Raw genomic sequence first — 22,122 nt, 5'->3', positions numbered from 1 at the left:
TTAAGAAAGAGGTAAACTTGATGTGAAGCTTAGAAAATGGTGATGTTAGAGTTTTTACAAATATGTCTTTTGTTGTAGTAAAATATACTTAACACATGAAACTATTTTAAGGTAATATTAAGCATATTTTTATACTTGATTTTAGAAACAATCCAAAAATAAATTCTAAAACTTTTTTCCTTAAATCTGTTATCTTTATTAAAGTATATTTTCCATCTCTGACAGACTTTTTGGCATCTCAGCAAGCCCCATCTTTTAATTTTTAGACAAACTCATCTTTTGATGAACAGTTCATTTTAATGGGAATATGTTAAATGTTTACATAAGCCTTAAATGTTCCTAATATTCTTACAGGGTGGGTACAACATTTATAGGCTTAACTGAGCAATAGTCTACCTTTGTGTACATAATTGCTTATGTATATGCTTGCTCTAAAATGGTTTTAGGAGGGGTCTCATCAAGTATAATTTTTACTTATTTTTTAAATTTGATTTAAGTTAACTAACAATTTAATGTAAATTCATGGCACTGTTAAGCCTATTATGGTTTTATTCCTTAGTAAAGACAGATATTTTAAGGATGGATTTGTGTTTTCCTTTATCTGTTTACCAGCTCTAGAGTTTTTTTTGGTAAGTGTGTGGGGGTGTGTGTGTGTATTTTAAAATATGTTCTCACATTGGTAAGTTCATAGTAAATGTCTCTATTGACATAATTCTATTCATTCAGTATACATCAAACAGTACCTACTCTATACCAGGTTCTAGATTAAATGCTAGAGCAGTCATTAAGGTGAACAAGGATTTCTGTCGTCAAATTAACAGTTTAGTGAATGCAGCCAACATATAAACAGTACATTACAGTGGGAAGGATCGGGGCAGGCTTCAGAAAGTGAGTGACGTTTACGTTGGATTTGATAGAATCATGAGGTATAGAGAGGGGAAAGGGCGCACCCAGGAGAGGAAAAGACAGAGGAGTTCAAGAAGGTGGCCCGTTTGGTCAACAATGAGGCCAACCTGACAATGAGACTAACCTGCTGAGTTTCCAGGTTAGAAAAATTAGGCTGTTAAATAAGGTAGGTGAGGGCTAGATTGTAAAGGTTTATAACAAACCATGCTGATGACTTTACCTGTTTTGTGATTTAGAACAGTGTGGTGTAGCAGTATGAACTGATATGGTGAAAAAGATGGGTGACAAGAAGACTAATTGGAAGACTATACCAATTAATTGGGTGTTTTTGTTTTTGAGACAGTCTTGCTCTGTCGCCCAAGCTAGAGCAGAGTGGCGTGATCTCCACTCACTGCAACCACCCCTGCCTCCCAGGTTCAAGCAATTCTCCTGCCTCAGCCTCCCGAGTAACTGGGATTACAGGCATGCACCACTACACCCAGTTAATTTTTGTATTTTTAGTAGAGAAGGGGTTTCACCATGTTGGCCAGGATGGTCTGGAACTTCTCTAACCTCAAGTAATCCACCTGCCTCAACCTCCCAAAGTGCTGAGATTACAGGCATGAGCCACCGTGACCAGCCAGTTAATTGTTATAAGGATGAATTGTTGGATAGAAATTGAAGTGCTGGGAGGGATTCCAAGGCTAACCTCCGGATAGAGTGAGGAAGAGAGAGGATTTCACCCTGAGGTTTCTAATTTGTAGGACTGGGCTTATTGTGATATCTGGGTAAGATAAAGACTATTGAATAATATAGCTCTGAAGTGAATGAAATATGTATCCTTTGTTTAGACAAATAAGCAGCTGAGAACCTTTCAGTCTTCTGCCTTACCTTTCATTAGCTTTTATCTTGATTTTTTTATTCCCCAAAATTTACCAACTGCTTTTATTATTTTCCCCTGGAATGGATGGATGTGTAGTGGTTTCTCATTGTGGTTGTAATTTACATTTCCTCAATAGCCAGTGAAGTTCATACCTGGTTATATACTTACTGGCTATTTGGGTATCCTTTTTTTTTTTTTTTTTTTGAGATGGAGTCTCACTCTGTCATCCAGGCTGGAATGCGGTGGCACGACCTGGACTCACTACAACCTCCTCCTCCTGGGTTCAAGTGATTCTTCTGCCTCAGCTTCTCGAGTGGCTGGGATTATAGGCATGCACTACCACGCCCACCTAATTTTTGTATTTTTAGTAGAGATGGGATTTCTCCATGTTGGCCAGGCTGGTCTTGAATTTCTGACCTCACGTGATCCACCCAACTCAGCCTCCCAAAGTGCCGGGATTACAGACATGAGCCACCATGCCCGGCTTCTTTTTTGAAATGTCTAAGTCTCTTCCCCCTTTAAAAAATTGGCAGTCGTTTTCTTACAGATTTACAGGAATTCATTCTGCATATGAGCCCTATGTTGTTGATGTGTATTGAAGATATCTTTTTCACTCTGTGCCTTGTGTTTGCGCTCATAGTGATGCTTCTTAAAGAAGAGAAGTGCTTTTCCTTTATGGGTTGTGCTGCTTTTGTCTTCTTAGAGATTTTCTCCAATCTCAAAGTCATAATAAATATCTTTTCCTGTATTCTCTAACACAGAGAAGCCTTATTGTTTTTTGCCTTGACATTCAGATCTGTATTCCACCTGGAATTTGTTCATGTGCATGATATGAAGTGGAGGACAAGTTTCTTTTTTTTTTTTTTTTTTTTAATATGAGGAGCCAGTTGACACAATACCCTTTATTGAGAAGGCCATCTTTCCCAGTTCACCTTGTAATAAATCAGTTGTCTATACATGCATGTGTCTGTTTCTGGGCTTCCCCCCCCCCCCCCCCCCGCCCCATTAGTCTATTTGCCTAAGCAGGGCTTTGAGGAAAGAAAAGTTGCTTATTTCATTTTTAACTGAAACCATAACTTATGTCCTTCTTTTGCTTCAAAAATATAAGCAATTGTCAGTGTTAACTTAGAAAATTCAGGATCCGTGAGAATAGCAGAGGCCTGTATGTTTACTTTTTTTCTTCAAAACAGAAACACTCTATTTTGTTCATATCTGGCCAACTTCACGTGGTACAACAGTATAATAGAAATTCCAGATATTGGTTTGTTGATAAGATTCTGAACTTTGTAAAATACCATATTTTCTATTTAAAGCTATGTCAGTTTCTCTGTTGAGATCTGAAATCCTAGTAGACACATTCATACGTATTTAATGTAATTTTAATAATGCATAATGATAATGGGCACCAAAGTTCTAGTTAGGTCCAATACAGTGACTTGTTACTGATAATCCATCATGTCTGTCTGTATTTCAGTCACTTGCATGTCTTCTATGAATTGCCTACTTGTATCGTTATTGTCTTTCTTATTATTTATTTGAACAGTGTGTTCTTTGTGTAGTTGACTTCCTAATACTCTGTTATACATGAATATGCTCCCAGGCTGTTTTCCCTTTTAACTGAATATGGTATCTGTTATCTATAATAAAGTTTTTTCATTTGTTTGTTTTTGAGACAGAGTCTTGCTCTGTCGCCCAGAGTGGAGTGCAGTGGCGCTATCTTGGCTCACTGCAACCTCCACCTCCCGGGTTCAAGTGATTCTACTGTCTCAGCCTCTGGAATAGCTGGGATTAGAGGCATGTGCCACCACCCCTGGCTAATTTTTGTATTTTTAGTAGAGACGGGATTCACCATGTTGGCCAGACTGGTCTCGAACTCCTGACCTCAAGTGATCTGCCCGCCTCGGCCTCTCAAAGTGCTGGGATTATAGGCACACCCAGCCTATAATAAAGTTTTTATAAAGTAAAATTAGTTGGTCTTATGGTTGATTTTTGGGTTTTGTCTTCCCGTCTCAAGATTGAACATTTAATATTATCTTTTAGTACTTTTGATCTTTATGTATGATGTGCAGTAGGTACTTTCGTTCCGTGCTAACTAGCTGATTTTCCTACTGCTGCTTCTTAGACATTTCATCTTTTTGAAGCCCAGAGATTTGAAATGCCATATTTCTCACATTTAAATTTGCCATATGCACTTGGGTCTTTTCAGGTTTTTAAAAAATACTTGTCACCTTTAATTTTCATTTACCCATTTTTAGTCTTAGTTAAGTCTAATTATGTATCTTTCATTTATTGACTAAGTTGAGATTAGGAGCTAGTTTTTATGACTTGTCCTAGTAGGTTCTTAAATAGTGGAATTTATCGATAATACTATGTATGTATCACAGTATTGATGTAAATATCAGATAGGATATTTAACCCCTCGCACAGTGTGGCACAGTGTAGGTGATGAATAAATTTATTGTTAAGAAATGGTTAGATACTCAGTGCATACTGTGAACAACAGAAGCTTGGGGTGAAGATAAGGTCCTCCTTTCACTCATGGGATTGATCTGTGTATGATTCTGAAAAGGATTGCAGAATTAAAGGATGTTGTCCCAAGTCCTTTATATTTTGAAGATGAAAATCCAAAGCCTTCCTAAGTATCCTCAAGTCCAGATAAAGGTTTTGTTGCTGCAGGAGAACATGTTTGCTCACATTGCTGTTATCTCAATAGAACCAACTGTGAGAGCGGAGCTGATGGAACAGGTGCCTCACATCGCACTGTTTTGTCAAGAAAACCGGCCTTCAATACCATACGCTTTTTCCAAATTCTTACTACCTATTGTGGTTAGATATCTTGCAGATCAGAATAATCAGGTAAGAGTACCATTTATATGTTCTTAAAAGAAATTTGCGTAGTGTAATATATGGAGAATAGCCTAGCCTAAGTGTTCTCTTTGGAATGTTTTTTTCCTCTTTAACTCGGTTACTGTTTTTCAAAAATGAACATTTATCTTAGACAAGGTGTGTTTAGAGTCTGACAAATCTAGTAGATCCCTTTAATGCCATTATAGACAATGCCTAGTTAACTGCACTGTCACTTGGTAACCTCCTAGGGGTCCCTCAAAATGTTTGTTACTTTGTGAGGCACCTTTTACCAGGATGGCTCTGTCCACTTCCTCTGTTACAACACAATCTACCAAGTTCTGTAGTCTTTGTAATAGTTGAAGAAAATAAACACAAACATTTATTTGCAGAGTTTTGCCAGTTATGGGTCCCTTTGAGGTGAGAAATCTTTGTTTTAAAAGTCAAGTGGTAGAATTTTGTTGTGTCGCATATGTACTTTGTCTGTGTTGTTATTTTTCTCCTAGGTGAGGAAAACAAGTCAAGCAGCTTTGTTGGCTCTGCTGGAGCAGGAGCTCATTGAACGATTTGATGTGGAGACCAAAGTGTGCCCTGTCCTCATAGAGCTGACAGCCCCAGATAGCAATGATGACGTGAAAACAGAAGCTGTGGCTGTAAGTCAAATGGCATTTTTCCGTTTATGCAAAATGTGGCTGATAAGAGGTGCTTATTAAAAGTTAGGCTGGGGTCGGGCGCGGTGGCTCATGCCTTTAATAATCCCAGCACTTTGGGAGGCTGAGGTGAGTGGATCACTTGAGATCAGGAGTTTGAGACCAGCCTGGGCAACATGGTGACACCTGGCTCTACTAAAAAAATACAAAAATTACCCAGGCATGGTGGTGTGCACTTGTAGTCCCTGTTACTTGGGAGACTGAGGCAGGAGAATCATTTGAACCTGGGAGGAGGTGGAGGTTGTAGTAAGCCAAGATCAGGCCACTGCACTCCAGCCTGGGTGACAGAGCAAGACTCTGCCTCAAGGAAAAAAAAAAATTAGGCTGGGCTGGGTGCAGTGGCTGACTCCTGTAATCCCAGCACTTTGGGAGGCCAAAGTGGGAGGATCACTTGAGACCAGGGGTTTGAGATCAGCCTGGCCAACATGGCAAAACCCCATCTCTACTAAAAATACAAAAAAAATTAGCAGGGTGTAGCGGCACATGCCTGTAATCCCAGCTACTCTGGAGGCAGAGGCACGAGAATTATTTGAACCTGGGAGGCAGAGGTTACAGTGAGCGGAGATCATTCCACTGCATTCCAGCCTGGTTGACAGAACAAGACTCTGTCTAAAAAAAAAAAAAAAAAAAAAAAAGGGCCGGGCGCGGTGGCTCAAGCCTGTAATCCCAGCACTTTGGGAGGCCGAGACGGGCGGATCACAAGGTCAGGAGATCGAGACCAGCCTGGCTAATACGGTGAAACCCCGTCTCTACTAAAAAATACAAAAAAAACTAGCCGGGTGAGGTGGCGGGCGCCTGTAGTCCCAGCTACTCGGGAGGCTGAGGCAGGAGAATGGCGTAGACCCGGGAGGCGGAGCTTGCAGTGAGCTGAGATCCGGCCACTGCACTCCAGCCTGGGCGACAGAGCAACACTGCGTCTCAAAAAAAAAAAAAAAAAAAAAAAAAGAAAAGGCTGCTTTACCTTGTTTAACATTTTTCTGTTAAAGTTGCCACAAATCATTAAATTTGAAATATAATCAGGGCTAGAAAGGGACATAAATGCTTACAAAGGAAAATGTACCTTCTGCAAACAATAAGAAAACAATAAATAATTGTAAATTATTATGTCAAAATGGAAAACTGAAATGGTTATTTTATCAGTGCAGTTAAAATTTTAAAAACCCTGTATTGAACGAAGAAACACTTGAACCCCTTCAGCAGGTATTGAGCACTTTTCTAGGCACTGTCAGCACAGTGGAAATAAAATAATACTTGGCTCCTGCTCTGACAGGTACGGTCTTTGTGGGAAGGATGGTCAGGCAAGTACATTTCCCGGGAAATAGGACATCATTGATGGTTATCAGAAGAATATACAGATTGTTAAGCCATTATGCACATCATAAAGTCAAATGTAATAGGAAGATTCTGGGTTTTTTTTACTTAGTTTGCAAATATTCTGATTACTTGAAGGCCATGAGAGGGCATGAATTAGAATGGAGTAGTATCTGTTGTGATTCACATCTGTGGTTCCTGAGTTCGGATAGTAGTAATTCTGATGGTAAATTTATTCAAATCTATTTGGATAGTAAGAGTTCACTCCTTAAACCTAAAATAATATGGTTACATCTTTGTTGATATTTTTAAAAAATTACACTATATGTAGTGCTTCTGGATTATCATTAGTGGGATGAATTAGATGATCTTTCTAGTCTCTTTCCCTTGAAGAATTTCTTGAATCTATTATTTTTAGATACTCAGTTACCAGTTAATAATAAATTTACTTTTTCAGTAATGTTTTTATTGAAGTGAAACTTACATGACATAAAATCATTTTAAAGTGTTAGTGGCATTGAATATGTTCACAAAGTTGTATAACCACCGCTTCTTCCTAGTTTCAAAACATCACTATTTCTTTTTTTACTTGAAGATTTTTTCAATGAAGGAAGTCAGTTTTCGTCTTGGCCTAATTTTTGTTTTATATTGAGCCGTTTAACTTGCTGTATTATCATTCTCGATGCAATGTGAAATTAGTAAAACATTATAATAAAAAATTTAAAAACTATATCCAGTGGTAGTAGGAATCTCATGATTCTCTTACAGTTGTGTTTGTTTTTTGGTCTTTTTTTTTTTTTTTTTTTGAGACAGAGTCTGGCTCTGCCGCCCAGGCTGGAGTGCAGTGGCCGGATCTCAGCTCACTGCAAGCTCCGCCTCCCGGGTTCACGCCATTCTCCTGCCTCAGCCTCCCAAGTAGTTGGGACTACAGGCGCCCACCACCGCGCCCGGCTAGTTTTTTGTATTTTTTAGCAGAGACGGGGTTTCACCGTGTTAGCCAGGATGGTCTCGATCTCCTGACCTCATGATCCGCCCGTGTCGGCCTCCCAAAGTGCTGGGATTACAGGCTTGAGCCACCGCGCCTGGCCTTGGTCATGTTTTATATTCCTTGGCTTCCATATTTTCTCTATCTTGATAGAAAAGTTATAATTATTTCTTAATAAAAACTAATTTTTTAATAAAATAATTCACTTTTAAATAAATTTAGTTATGCTACATCAGTGATATACAGCATAACTTTGAATTGTTAACTAGAGCATGGAGATGCTTATTCAAAAAACAAAACTGACTTTGGGATTTAGGAGATGTAGGCCTTGTCTCCAGTTCTGATGATGATGGGATTTTCGTGGAGATAGTGTTGAATCTGTAGATCAATTTGGAGAGAATTGCCAGTTTTACAGTCTCTGAACACAGTAGATCTATTTATTTAGGTCTTTGATTTGTATCTTTAATCTTTTATAGTTTTCAGCAGAAAGTTCTTGAGTATATTTCATTCAATTTCATATTTTTTTAAAAGTACTTCTGTGAATGATACTGTTTTTAAATTTTCCAGTTCATTGCTAATTTGTAGAAATAGAATAGATTTTTGTAGTCTAATTTATAGCCTACAACCTTCCTAAACATACTTATTTATTCTGGTGGCTTCTTTGTAGATTCCTTCTGATTTTCTATATAGACAACCATGTCATATTTGAATAGAGAGAATTTTCTCTCTTTACAATCTTTATGTATCTCTTTTACTTCTTTATTTTGTCCTGTTTGTACAGTCTAGCAATTGATAGAATTGTTAAATGACGACAGGCTATCCCATTTCTTTCTGTGTTAACTGCGGGAGCAATGTATCTAAATAGAGGGCCAGTTTTCAAATAAAGTTAATCCTCACTTTGTCTGCTTTTAACTGAAACATGCCTATATCAGAACTGTGTCCATGCTTTCCCTGGAACTGAAGCTTTGCAAAACCAGAACATGGTTCTGATATGTATGACCTTTAGTTCACTGGGTGCTTTTCAAGGCAAGGACTGAATTATTTTCTTAGCAATACAGATATGCTAAATCTAGATCTTTCCTGGGGATAATTTTCCCCTTGAACAGTCACTAATTTTTTTAATTGGGAAAATGTAGATTTTTGTTTGTTTTGCTTTTAAAATTACCAGGCAAAATGATGAAGTAGTAATAAGATGGAAACTGGACAAAAATGAAATTGTTAGGATTTTCCGTGGGTTTACTGGGCATGAAGTATTTATTGGTTGTTTTTATTGATTGTGGTTAATATCTGTCTTTGTTTCCTGCTTAGATAAGATGAAATTAATAATTGGCTATGAATACTTTCTGTGATGTATATAGTATAATGATGCCATATCATATTTTGTTTCCTTAAATTATATACTTTTATTAAGTTTTTAAATTTAACCGAAAGAGCCTTACTTGATATTTTCAGTTGTGTGTTTGTTCTTACTTATTTTAGATAATGTGCAAAATGGCTCCCATGGTTGGGAAGGACATTACAGAGCGTCTTATCCTCCCTAGGTTTTGTGAGATGTGCTGCGATTGCAGAATGTTTCACGTTCGAAAGGTATTTTTTTTTCTTCTGTTTAAAAACATAGTGCTAGTGGTTAATGTACTGATACATGACATTTAAAAGATTATCTTAGAAGAAGCCTATGTGTAATATTTTGAAATGTCAATGATGCTTTTGTTGTCAGGTCTGTGCTGCCAATTTTGGAGATATTTGCAGTGTAGTTGGCCAGCAAGCTACTGAAGAAATGTTGGTAAGCATTGCAGATACAAAGGAGTAAACAGTGTGTGTTACAAAGTAGTACATAAAGTTTGAAATGCACACATTTACTCCAAAGTTTTATTAACACAGTTCCTTGAATATAAACCAGAAAGATAATAACTTTGAATTTAGGAGTTTAAATATCTGTAATCTGGGCGTTTGAATTATATTTTTGATATTTATTAAAAATATAGATATGTTTCAGAACCATTGATCTGTTTTTACCTCTTCCATTTCTGTTAAGCAAATCAATTCTTGTTCAATTGAATCTTTAATTTTATTGCAACCCTCAAGAATGTTGATGGCATATTAAATGTATAGCAAGTTAGTTTCAAGTAGTACACAAGATGCATATACTTGATGTATAAGGCACCATACCTAAAAAGTTTCTGAAGCCATCTCTTATGCAAAATAATTAAGTTCAGGGGCAAGCGCTTGTATAACATTAAGCTATGATTGTTGAGAGTGCTTTTGCATAGCCAGTTGAGTTATAAATTAGATGTGATTTATTGAAAATTGTTGAGTATAAATACGAATAGATCCTACTTTTTAAGACAATCCAGTATTTAAAATACTGAGGCCAGGCGTGGTGGCTCACACCTGTAATCCTAGCACTTTGGGAGGCCAAAGTGGGTGGATCACCTGAGGTCAGGAGTTCGCGAACAGCCTGGCCAACATGGCGAAACCTCATTTCTACTAAAAATACAAAAATTAGCTGGGCGTGGTGGCACACGCCTGTAATCCCAGCTACTTGGGAGGCTGAGGCAGGAGTATCGCTTAAACCCGGGAGGCGGAGTTTGCAGTGAGCCGAGATGGCACCACCTCACTCCAGCCTGGGCAAAAGAGTGAGACTCTGTCTCAAAACAAACAAACAGACAAAAAAAACAAAGCAGAAAATGAAAACGAAGTAACTAATGAAATCTGCTATCTTTATCCAACTAACAAAACTCTTTCCTTTTCACATAGCTGCCCAGATTTTTCCAGCTTTGTTCTGATAATGTATGGGGAGTCCGAAAGGCTTGTGCTGAATGCTTCATGGCAGTTTCATGTGCAACATGTCAAGAAATCCGACGGACCAAATTATCAGCACTTTTTATTAATTTGATCAGTGATCCTTCACGTTGGGTAGGGTTTTGATTATCACTTTTATAAAATAATACATTTGTGTCCGTTTTAAAGCAAACATAATGTTGACCTCATAAGAAATAACTTATAATTTAAGATACATTATTTTTTATACTTTTAGGAATAGACAGTAGAAAGACTCCTATATTAACAGTTTTTATGTTTTTTTTGTAACAGGACAAAAGTTTGTTTACAACTTTAAGTCCTGTTGATTTTTATTTAATTGGCATGTTGTATTATGTTAATTAATTTTTAGATGGTAAACCACTTGCGTCTTTGGAGTAAGTCCCACTTGGTCATAGTGTATAACTCTTTTTATATGTTGCTGGATTCAGTTTGTCAGTATTTGGTTGAGGATTTTTGTGTCCTTATCATGAGAGATATTAGTCTGTAGTTTTCTTATGGTGCCTTTGTCTGGTTTTGTCAGAGTAATAATGGTCTTATAAAATGTGTTAGGAAATGTTCCCTCTTCTACTATTTTTGAGGAGAGTTTTTGGAGAATTGGTATTGATTATTCCTTAAATGTTTGGTTGAGTTCAGTGGTGAAGCCGTCTGGGCCTGGGCTTTTCTTTGCCGATAGTTTTAAAATTCCTAATTCAATCTCTTCACTTGTTATAGGTCTGTTGGGTGTTTTTTTCTTGAGTCAGTTTTCATAGTTTGTATCTTTCTAGGAATTTTGTACATTTCATCTCAGTTACTTAATTTTGTTGGTATATGATTATACGTAGGATTCCTTTATCATCTTTTAATTTCTGTAATGTCAGTAGTAATGCCTCTTCTTTCATTTCCTATTTGAGTAATTGGAGTCTTGTCTCTGTTTCTTGGCCAGTCTGCTAAAGGTTTGTCCGTTTTGTTGAGCTTTTTAAAGAACCAACTTTTGGTTTCATTGGTTTTCTCTATTTTTCTATTATTCATTAATTTCCATTTTAATCTTTATTCTCACTTCTGCTTGCTTTTAGTTTGCTTCTTTAGGCGGAAGGTTAGGTTATGGATTAGAGGTCTTCCTTCCTTCTTTGAATTATCATCTGGGGTAAATGGCTTTCAACCTGAAAAACTTAATTTTAGAATTTCTTGTTAATGTAGTTCTGCAAACAACTGTTTTCATTTATCTTTGAATGTCTTTATTTCACCTTTGATTTTGAAAGACAGCTTTGCTTAACGTGAGATTGGGTGTGTTATGCCACTGCCTCTGACCTCTTCTGTTTCTGCGAGAAGTCAGCTGTTAATCATATTGGGGTTCCCTTGTAAGGGATGTGTCATTTTTCTCTTGTTGCTTTCTGGATTTTTCTCCTTGCCTTTGACTTTCAGAATTTTTACTGTGATGTATCCGTATGTGCAGCTCTTTTAGTTTATACTACTTGGAGTTGAGTTGATTGAACTTCCTAGTTATGTAAGTTACGTTTTTCTATACATTTGAAAAATTTTGAGCCAATATTTCTTCAAATATTTTTCTTTCTCTTCTCTCCCTGTAATATTCCTATTGTATATATGTTAATGTGCTTAACGGTGGCCTACATTTCTTTGAGGCCCTTTTCATTTTTCCTCATTTTTTCTCCTCTCTATTCTTTGGCTTGCATAATCTCTATTGATCTATCTTCAGTAGATCAATTCTTTGTTCTGCCAGGTCAGATCTACTGTTGAGCTCATGTATTGACTTTATTTTAGTCATTGCACTTTTCAGCTGTAGAATTTCCATCTGGTTCTTTTTTATAATTTCTCTTTATTGATGTTATACTCTAGTTGATGCAGCACTGTCCCCATACCTCCCATTACTTCTGTAATCATCATTTCCTTTGGTTCTCTGAACATGTTTATAATAGCTACTTTGAAGTCTTTTTTTAAGTCTGAAATCTGCTGTCACAATCAGTTTCTGTTGCCTATCTCTTTTATCCCCCTAATGTATGGAATTTTTTTTTTTTTTTTTTTTTGCCTGCCTTGTAATGTTTTGTTGAGAGTTGAACGTTTTAGATAATATATGTAGTAACGTTGATACTGGTTGTCCTTGCTCCCCCATGGGGCTTGTTACCATTATTTGCTTGTTTAGTGACTGGCTGGAATGCTTGGGTGAAGACTGTTTCCCCATTCTAGGAGGTACAGCTTTGGGTCTGCCCACAGTCACGCTGGTATGACAGGGGCTTGGTGGGTATGGAAGGGCAGCAGCCTGAGGTTCCATTGGCTTCTTTCTCCTGGTGAGGACTCACCACCCTGTGAGCTGGACCAGTGGCTTTTGGGGCCCCAGCCTTTTCAGTGTGCCACACCCAAAGGAGCCTCACCCCTCAGCTGCTGTCACTCAGGACTGGGCCTCAGCATCAGGTAGCTGGAGCAAAGCAGCCTGTGCCCAGGAGCTGCGGGAGAGCAGACCCCAGTGTGCTTGGCTACAGCACACTGCAGTCTCACACCTCACCTCACTGGAGGTAGTATAAGGAGGAAATGGTCGGCCGGGCGCGGTGGCTCACGCCTGTAATCCCAGCACTTTGGAAGGCTGAGGAGGGTGGATCACGAGGTCAGGAGATGGAGACCATCCTGGCTAACACGGTGAAACCCCGTCTCTACTAAAAATACAAAAAATTAGCCGGGCGTGGTGGCGGGCACCTGTAGTCCCAGCTACTCTGGAGGCTGAGACAGGAGAATGGCGTAAACCAGAGAGGCGGAGCTTGCAGTGAGCCAAGATCGCGCCCCTGCACTCCAGCCTGGGCGACAGAGCGAGACTCTGTCTCAAAAAAGAAAAAAAAAAAAAGAGTCTCAGCTTTTTTAGGATGTATACGACATTTTGTCAGTTTTCTGGAATTGATATCCCTTCATTTGCTGCTTGCTCCTAGGGTCTTTTCCAGGGGCTTTGAATTATTGTTTTATAATTTTCACTTCACCAGGAAGTGGGTCAGCTGAGCACCTCACACAGTCATGGCAGAGATCAGTCTCAGGACCTTTGCATATTCATTCCCAAAACAAAATTGACGTAGAGGGCAAGACTCTTAAGCCTTGATATTATGTTAATGTTTTTGTCATATCCTGTATCGGCTTGTTAGAAAAGATTAGCATAGCTTACTTAAAGTTTTCTTGGTGAAGCTATGTATTTGGTCATTGTTTGGATTGGTAACATGCAGTAGTTCCTATTAATTTGAGAATATGGATGTGTCAGTCATTTTAGAGATGTACAGCTGTTCTTTGGTATCCATGGAGGATTGGTTCCAGGACCACTTGTGGATACCAAAATCTGAGGATACTCAAAAGTCTCTGATATAAAATGGCATAGTATTTGCATGTAACCTATGCACATCCTCCTGTACACTTTAAATCATCTCTAGATTACTTATATCTAATACAGCATAAATGCTATGTAAGTAATTGTTATTCTGTATTATTTAGGGAATAATGACAAGGAAAAAGTCTGTACTTGTTCCGTACAGACACAACCATCATGGATCTATGTTTTCAATGTGCAATTAGTTGAACTCACAGAACCTGTGGATACAGAGGGCAGACTCTATATGCTGCACCTATCTGAGAAAAATATGTATCTTATGCCTATTTTACACACACACACACACACACGCATATGCGCGCGTAAAAACTATGCCTATTTAGTTGCAAAAAAAAGACAAGATAGTCTTTTGTCTGAACAATGTTAAGCCATTTGGGGAAGGTTATAATCTACTGTATTATCTCTTCTCAAAAGTTAAAATTGGATTAAAAGTTAATTTTATTTCTGAAATTCTTTAATATTTATTCTTTGAGTGACTTATGGGTTTTTTAGTGGTTTCCAGAACCTTTGTTTAAAATCATTAGTTGTTTATTAAAGTCATTGAAAGTAGTAAAAGCAGTAGCTTAAAGTCAGTTTATTTTGAGGAATAGCTGAAAGTAGAAATTTTTTTTTTTTTTTTTTTGAGACGGAGTCTGGCTCTGTCGCCCGGGCTGGAGTGCAGTGGCCGGATCTCAGCTCACTGCAAGCTCCGCCCCCCGGGTTTACGCCATTCTCCTGCCTCAGCCTCCCGAGTAGGTGGGACTACAGGCGCCTGCCGCCTCGCCCGGCTAGTTTTTTGTATTTTTTTAGTAGAGACGGGGTTTCACCATGTTCGCCAGGATGGTCTCGATCTCCTGACCTCGTGATCCGCCCGTCTCGGCCTCCCAAAGTGCTGGGATTACAGGCTTGAGTCACCGCGCCCGGCCAAGTAGAAATATTTTTATAGTGTTGGAAAATTACTCAATTACATGCAGTGGGGTGTGTTGGAGAGTTAAAATTGGACTTTAGTCCTGATTTCATTGTAACTATAGGGTAACATTGAAGAAGTCATTTTATTTGGATTCCAGTTTCTGTTTTTGTGAAATCAAGAAGGTAGATTAATAGTAGGATTTAATTAACTCTTACTAGACACTCTAAGGTGTATTTGTCCTCCACATTAAACTTTTTTCATTCTAATCTAACAACAAGGTAAACTAATGATTTAGATAAATTAAGCTATGTCCTTTATTGGGAACAAGCTCAGAGATTTAACAATATTCAAAGAAGATTAAATTCATGCATACAGTGTTAGAAGTGACCTTTTATCCTTTTATGGAAGTAATATTTGGTGACTTACGAAGAGGAGAAAAACCCTTAGTTTACACACATATGAGCTATTCTTTTCTCTCTCATGTATATAATTCTAGCCTTTTTAAAAAACCAATTGAGTCATTTCTTATATATGCTTCTCCAAGAGTAAGTAAATACTAATAATAGATATGCTTTACATTTATTTGCTTTTGTAAAAATCATGCTTACTATATAATTATCTTAAACTTGAGAAAGGTATTATGCTTTTTTTTTTTTTTTTTAAGAAAAGGAATGCTAGCCAGGAGCAGTGACTCACACCTATGATCCTAACACTTTGGGAGGCAGAGGTGGGAGGATTGCTTGAGGCTAGGAGTTCAAGACCAGTCTGGGCAGCATAGCAAGACCCTGTCTCTGCAAGAAAAAAAAAAGAAAAACTAACTGGATGTAGTGGCACATGCCTATAGGCCCCAACTATTCATGAGGCTGAGGTTGGAGGATCACTTAAGCCAAGGATTTTGAGGCTGCAGTGAGCCATGGCAGCACCATTGTTTTCCAGCCTCCACAACAGAGCGAGACCTGCCTCAAAGGAAAAGGAATGCTAAACTTCAGGGAAATTGGTGTGTGGCAAAGTCAAGGTTTTAGTAACATACCAGTTTTCCCATTGTTATTGCCTTTGTCTGATTGTGTCCATCCATCCTTCCTTCCATAAAACCTCTCATTTTCAAAAATATGACATGAAGTGAAATTCTATAACTTTTTTATCACCCCCAAATGAGACAGTCATCGAGAACAATAGTTTATGCTTTGAGATCTTTGTGACATATATTTTAAGTTAACATTATATTTCTGGTACATCTGTCTTGCTTCCTTGTAGTGAACAAATTAAAGTCTTTCCTACCTGAAAACATTAAATATATTTATCACATTTTGTTGACTTTATTGATTTTTATGTTCTTTGTGGCACTCTTGGTTTTCCTTATTCTTTTTGTTCTTGAGAACACAGCAGGACTTTCTTTAGTTTTGTTCTATGCAAATGTTTTATAGTATCTCATACTTAGATTATCATGGTTCAGACATTCAAGAGAGGATAAAAATAATTGAAAGTAAAAAAGAACCAATAGGGATTTGTTTGTTTGTTTGATGTGTGTGGTGTTTGGGGGCTTTTTTAAGACAGTCTTGCTCTGTCACCCAGGCTGGAGTGCAGTGGTGTGATCACGGCCCACTACAGACGTAGCCTCACGGGTTCACCTGCTTCTTCCACCTCAGGCCCTGCCGAGTAGCTGGGACCACAGACATGCGCCACCATGCCCTGATAACTTTGGTATTTTTTGTAGAGACTGGATTTCGCCATGTTGCCCAGGCTGGTCTCAAACTGCTGGACTCAAGCGATCTGCCCAGCTCGGCCTCCCAAAGTGCTGGAATTACAGGCATGAGCCACTGCGCCCAGCCAGAGAAAATAGCTTAGCTTGTAAGAATTTTTCAATCCTAGCTAAAGTTCTGAATTTGGGCTTCCTTTAGAAAAGCTTTATTATTATCCTAAACATACGTTGGCATTTGAAAGTAGATTATTAAATATATATAATGTGTGTGTGTGTATAATTCTTTTTAAAAACGATTCCTTTATTAAATTGTCCTTTTTCTCTTCCTAGGTTCGCCAAGCAGCTTTTCAGTCTCTGGGGCCTTTCATATCTACTTTTGCTAATCCATCTAGCTCGGGCCAGTATTTTAAAGAAGAAAGCAAAAGTTCAGAAGAGATGTCAGTAGAAAACAAAAATAGGTATAATTTTAAAACTTTGTTTTCTAATTGTACTGCTTTTAAACATTATTTCCACTATTCTGCAACAAATGTTATTTTTTGATAGTTTGCTGTTTCTCTTGAGTATAAAAATTGGTGAATATTTTTATAGAGCTTTTTTTTAACTGCATTTGTTTGTTAAGTATCTCTTTGGTTACATATCGAATGAGTAGATGCATGTAACACAATTAGGTAGTTGCCTGGCACATAGGAAACTAAATGATAGATTATGACTTTCTAAAAAAACGTTTATTTAATACATTATTTACCTAGTCAGTCATTCATTGATATCTACAATATACAGGGTAATTGTTATACACTGTGTAATATTTTGTTTTTTGTTTTTTAAGGAGTAAAACTTAATTTAGGAATAGGTTTTATTGTCCTTTTCTGTCAAATAATTTAGTTGTGCATCTTGGATTCTCTGTCAATGGTGATTGTAATCTGTCAGTTTAAGGAGAAAGCATTGGAATGATTAACACCAATTTAGTATATTTATTAGCCAGTATATCAGTTTTAAGTATATCAGTCTCATAGGGAAACCAGAGTTTTAAATAAAGCTTAAAGAGTCAACTGGGATTTTTATTTTTAAATGTTTTTGCATCAAAAATTTTCTATTAAATTTAAATTTTTAGAATTTATTATAATATATATTTAGGGGAAAAATTAATTCAAGCCTAACTTATTAGTATGTGGGAAATGTACACAAACTTTTACAGTTATGCACTTGTACAAGTTTTTGAAACAGTCCCTGCTATAATGCTTGAGTTACCGTAGTATCTTTACCCTCCCTTGTCATGATGCTAATGGACATTTTCTTCTGTAGGTCTTGATACTGTGCTATTTGCTTTCTTGGTGTTTTGATTTGGCAGTTCTTCTTTCTTCTCTGCTGCCTTGTTTTACCTTTTTGCCCGTTCTCCTACTGTCCTGCTGAATAGCCAAACAAACCTGAGGTACTGTTTTTTGTAAAGGAAGAAAATCACTCAAACCTGTCTTCCTAGCAAGCAAAGTCTGTCAGTTTTTTTTGAAAACAGGTGCTGCAAGGAGTTTGACAAAAGTGATGATGGTGGGTGGGGAATGTTATCTATTTTTCATTTTTGAAATCAGCATACTTAAACAAATTACTTGTGTATACTGAAGACTGTTACATAACTTTTGTTTTAAAATCTGAAATGGGTCTAGTAAGTCAAACTATAAATTTACAGAGAATTATATAGGACGAGTTGATAAACTTTCTTCTCTTTCACAACTACTCACTCGGCCTTTGCAGTGTATAAGCAGCCATAGACATTACATAAATGGACAAGCTTGGCTGTGTTCCAGTAAAACTTCACTGACCTAAACAGTGTGCCTATCAAGGCCATGTTTGCTGTCTACTGGTGTGTAGCATTATTGCAAGAGCTATTTAAAGGTAGTTTAATTTCTTGATTCTTCTTCCATTGTAATAAGGTATGTCTTAATGTCCAGGCAATACTACTTGTATTGCTGATCTTCAGTAATATTATTAGAGCTTATTAAATTACGTTAATGATATGGTGGGGGGAAGAGAGCATTCCTGGCTAAGGAAGGAGTTATGTAAAAGCTTTTACATTGTAAAAGCTTTTGCACATTTTGACATTCTATCTTTATAAAGAAGTAGTACTGTATATTATTAAATCTCAGAACCATTAGTTTGTTTGCCCTCCCTTAGATAGCACACTGGTATTTGTCTTAAGCTGTCTTAAACTGTTGTGGTGTTAAGATTGATTGATTGATTATGCAAAAGTTAACTGAGCACCTACTATGAACCAGAAGCTTTAAGTGGAAAGATAGAACTTAGTTCCTGTCCTCAAAGTTCTCTCAGTTTCTTAGATTCAGGTTTTTCAAACAAATGTCTTACAAAGTAAGAAAGTTTTTGGCAACATATTTCCACCACTGTTTATTGTATAGTGTTTCATCTGACCCTAGAAATGTTTACTATCACTTCATTACTGTTTGAAGCATGTATTGATTCCAAACATCTGACTTACACATCAGATCTTTCACTCACCCTGGATCAGGCTATTAATGCTTCTTTGAAAGTGCTGATAGGCCGGGCGCGGTGGTTCAAGCGTGTAATCCCAGCACTTTGGGAGGCCGAGACGGGCGGATCACGAGGTCAGGAGATCGAGACCATCCTGGCTAACCCGGTGAAACCCCGTCTCTACTAAAAAATACAAAAAACTAGCCGGGCGAGGTGGTGGGCGCCTGTAGTCCCAGCTACTCGGGAGGCTGAGGCAGGAGAATGGCGTAAATCCAGGAGGCGGAGCTTGCAGTGAGCTGAGATCCGGCCACTGCACTCCAGCCTGGGTGACAGAGCGAGACTCTGTCTCAAAAAAAAAAAAAAAAAAAAAAAAAAAGAAAGTGCTGATAAAGCCTGCTTCACAGAAACAGAGTTGAAATACTCAAATCTGCATTTTGAAAGTATGTAGTATGTAAAATAAGCATTCCTTATCACATTGTTTTCTGAATGCACCATGTTCTCTTAATTCTCCCTGTTTTTATACTTGCTGCTGTCTGGGAAGCTTCTTGTTCCATCCATACCCTCGTTTAACAAAGTCCTGTCTTAGACTCACTGACTTGTCCAGCAAGTACAGAGCTTTTGTCTTCGCATCAGTAGCGCTGTGAGCACTATTTTAATCCTATCCTTTTGGCTACATATTGGCATCTATCATCAGTAGCCTCCCAGCCATGCATTGTGGCATCCAGCTCCTCCCATTGTCTCTGCTGGGACTTGCCCTTTGGTGCACATATTAATCCTGAATGAATTATTCTAGGAAAATATGGATTTGACCTCAAGAATCTGAAGTAACTAAACCACTTTTGCTGGGGTTTTCCAGTTTAGCTTAATGCTAACTATATGAAAAAAAATCTTAGCACAAATTTGGAAATATTTCATGAATGCTAATTGATTAGCATTGAATTAATTAGCATTGAATACGTTGAATTAATTCACGTACTTGGAAGGTGTATCCTGGAGTGTGTTTGCTTTTATCTCAGGATACAATGCCTCTTTAGCCGGATGTTCTACAAGTCATTTTCTCCTTGAAATACCTGTAATTAATTTTCTAGGCCCATAGTCTCTAGTAAGGAACTCTGAGGATATTAATTGCAAACTTATGTAGGCACAAAAAGACACTTAGATTCCTCCTTAAGTAGGTAGTTTCTGGACTGTCCTCTGGTGCTCTTGATACCTACGTCTCTTAGGAGACAGGGTAATTCTCATTATACAGAGTCACAAAGGGCTTCAGTTTTCAAAAAACATTTGTCTTGCACAATAGCTTTTCAAAGTCTGACAATTAGGAATATCAGAATTTTAGCATTGGACAGCTTGATTTTGCATTGACTATTATACTTTACCAGGAAAAATTCGAATTTAGAGAATTTACACTTTTGACATTTTTGAAGCCATGCATGCTATAGTTCTATCCAGAATTTAATACTGTACTAGGGAAAACTTTGTCTTCTAGTTTCATTCTAAGAGTTTTAACTTTGGACAAACTAACAAGTTTACATTTATCAGACAAACAGTTATTTGACCAGTCATTCTCCGTTCATTTTTGCAGCTGAGAATATTAAAATTTAATTTTAACACCAAGGTGAGATAGTGATCAAGGAACTTCAAGCCCCTGTAATTCCATCACTTTGGGAGGCTGAGGCAGGAGGATCGCTTTAGCCCAGGAGTTTGAGGCTGCAGTGAGCTATGATCATACCACTTTACACCAGCCTGGGCTACAGAGTGAGACCCTGTCTCTTAAAAAAAGAATAAACAAAAACAGAAGTTCATTATATTTATTAGATAGTACATATGAGGTCTTACAAGTTTTATCCATTTGCTCTTCTCTTCCCCCTTTCTGAACAGTATCTTATTATAAATTTAAAATTTTAGTTTGAATGATTTCAGAAATTTTGCAAGAATATCACAAAGAATTTCATATATCCATCTAGATTTTCCAAATACTGTTTTACCATATTTGCTGTATTCTTTTTTCTGAACTCTATGAGAATACGTTTTAGACATGATATTCTTTTTACCTTTTTAAAATAGTATGTGTTTCCTTAAAACACAGATGTTAATATGTAACTGTAGTCCAGTTACCAAAATTAGGAAATTAACATTGATACAATACTGTTAGCTAATCTGTAGCCTTTATTGAATTTTACCAGTTGGCCCACTAATGTTCTTTATAACAAAAGGGAAAATTATGTTTTTTTTAATAATGGACAAAATGGGAAATACGTAATTCATAGACATATAGAAGACACATTTATTTTACATAATAGCACTAGTTTCAGGAGCTCCTTTGGGAGAGAGAAAACCATCTTACAGGTTATCTAGGTCAACTCCTCATTTTTATGAATAAGGAATAAGTGAGGAATCCTAGAAGTCATTAAAAGGCTCAGAGTTTTATATTAATGTAGTGCCAGTGTGAGAGTAAGAACTTAAAGTCTGGTTTCCTCACACTTGTAAATAATTGTATTATATATGCATACTATATATATTGTAGTTACAAGAATAGAATAAAAATACCAGAATTTAAAATGCAGTCACAATGTGTTATGTTTTCAGATGACTTAACAAATATGTTTTTGTTCATCAGTATTTTAAAAAATAATCACCTGTTGGTGAAAATATGGTTTTTAAAACAGTGAGCATTATGATGAGAGGGAACTTCCTAATTTCATGAGAATGTAGATGGTGACTGTTGAACTGGGAGCCCACATAGGTATTAACATCACCCTCCTTTTGCACAGTCCTTTTAATTCTCCCGTTAAGCATCTTTTTTATGTGTATTTAAAGGCACACAGATGCTTTTTTCTGTATTCATCTTACGAATTTACTTACATATTCAGCCATCCTTATTTCCCTTTCATGTTTTTTTGGAAGCAATGTCTCCTCACCTGTTTAATCTGTTCCTCTGTGTTTTTGAAGCCCATATTCTTTCCTCTTCTCAGAAAGACATTGCTTTATCAGTTATTCCATCAATCTCTGCGTCTCCAGTTCCTTCATCTCTTTTAACCTGTTTTCCTCAGCCTAAAAATACGCTCGTTATGCTTTTATACAGGGAGAATGCCTTCACTCTTTGTTATTCTGTGCAATTGTTGTGTTATTCTTTATTAATATTTGCTGCCTCCGCATGTGTCAGCCCCACACATCTGAGTTGATGACCTCCACCTCTGTCTCAGTCTTTACCTCTTTCTCATAGATATCACCACCTAGAACCCAACATGGATAGCTAACTC

General features: G+C 37.4%; 1 protein-coding gene across 7 annotated transcripts in view; it reads left to right on the top strand.

Annotated features, from left to right (window-relative positions):
• Positions 1 to 22,122, top strand: part of PPP4R1 (protein phosphatase 4 regulatory subunit 1) — a 73,720-nt gene that overhangs the window by 25,528 nt on the left and 26,070 nt on the right. For all 7 annotated transcript variants that reach the window (XR_012427345.1, XR_012427344.1, XM_005587185.5 and 4 more), the window contains 6 exons: positions 4,482 to 4,624; positions 5,119 to 5,265; positions 9,098 to 9,205; positions 9,336 to 9,401; positions 10,376 to 10,534; positions 16,715 to 16,842. Coding sequence is in view for 5 of the 7 variants with exons in the window: in XM_005587185.5 (XP_005587242.3) it covers positions 4,482 to 4,624; positions 5,119 to 5,265; positions 9,098 to 9,205; positions 9,336 to 9,401; positions 10,376 to 10,534; positions 16,715 to 16,842 (751 nt within the window). In the remaining 2 variants the exon portion in view is untranslated. The remainder of the gene's footprint in view (positions 1 to 4,481; positions 4,625 to 5,118; positions 5,266 to 9,097; positions 9,206 to 9,335; positions 9,402 to 10,375; positions 10,535 to 16,714; positions 16,843 to 22,122) is intronic.

Source organism: Macaca fascicularis, chromosome 18 (genome assembly GCF_037993035.2).
Source record: "Macaca fascicularis isolate 582-1 chromosome 18, T2T-MFA8v1.1".
Taxonomy (NCBI): domain Eukaryota; kingdom Metazoa; phylum Chordata; class Mammalia; order Primates; family Cercopithecidae; genus Macaca; species Macaca fascicularis.
Note: the sequence above shows the minus strand (reverse complement) of the source record. Positions and strands in the feature narration are given on the sequence as shown.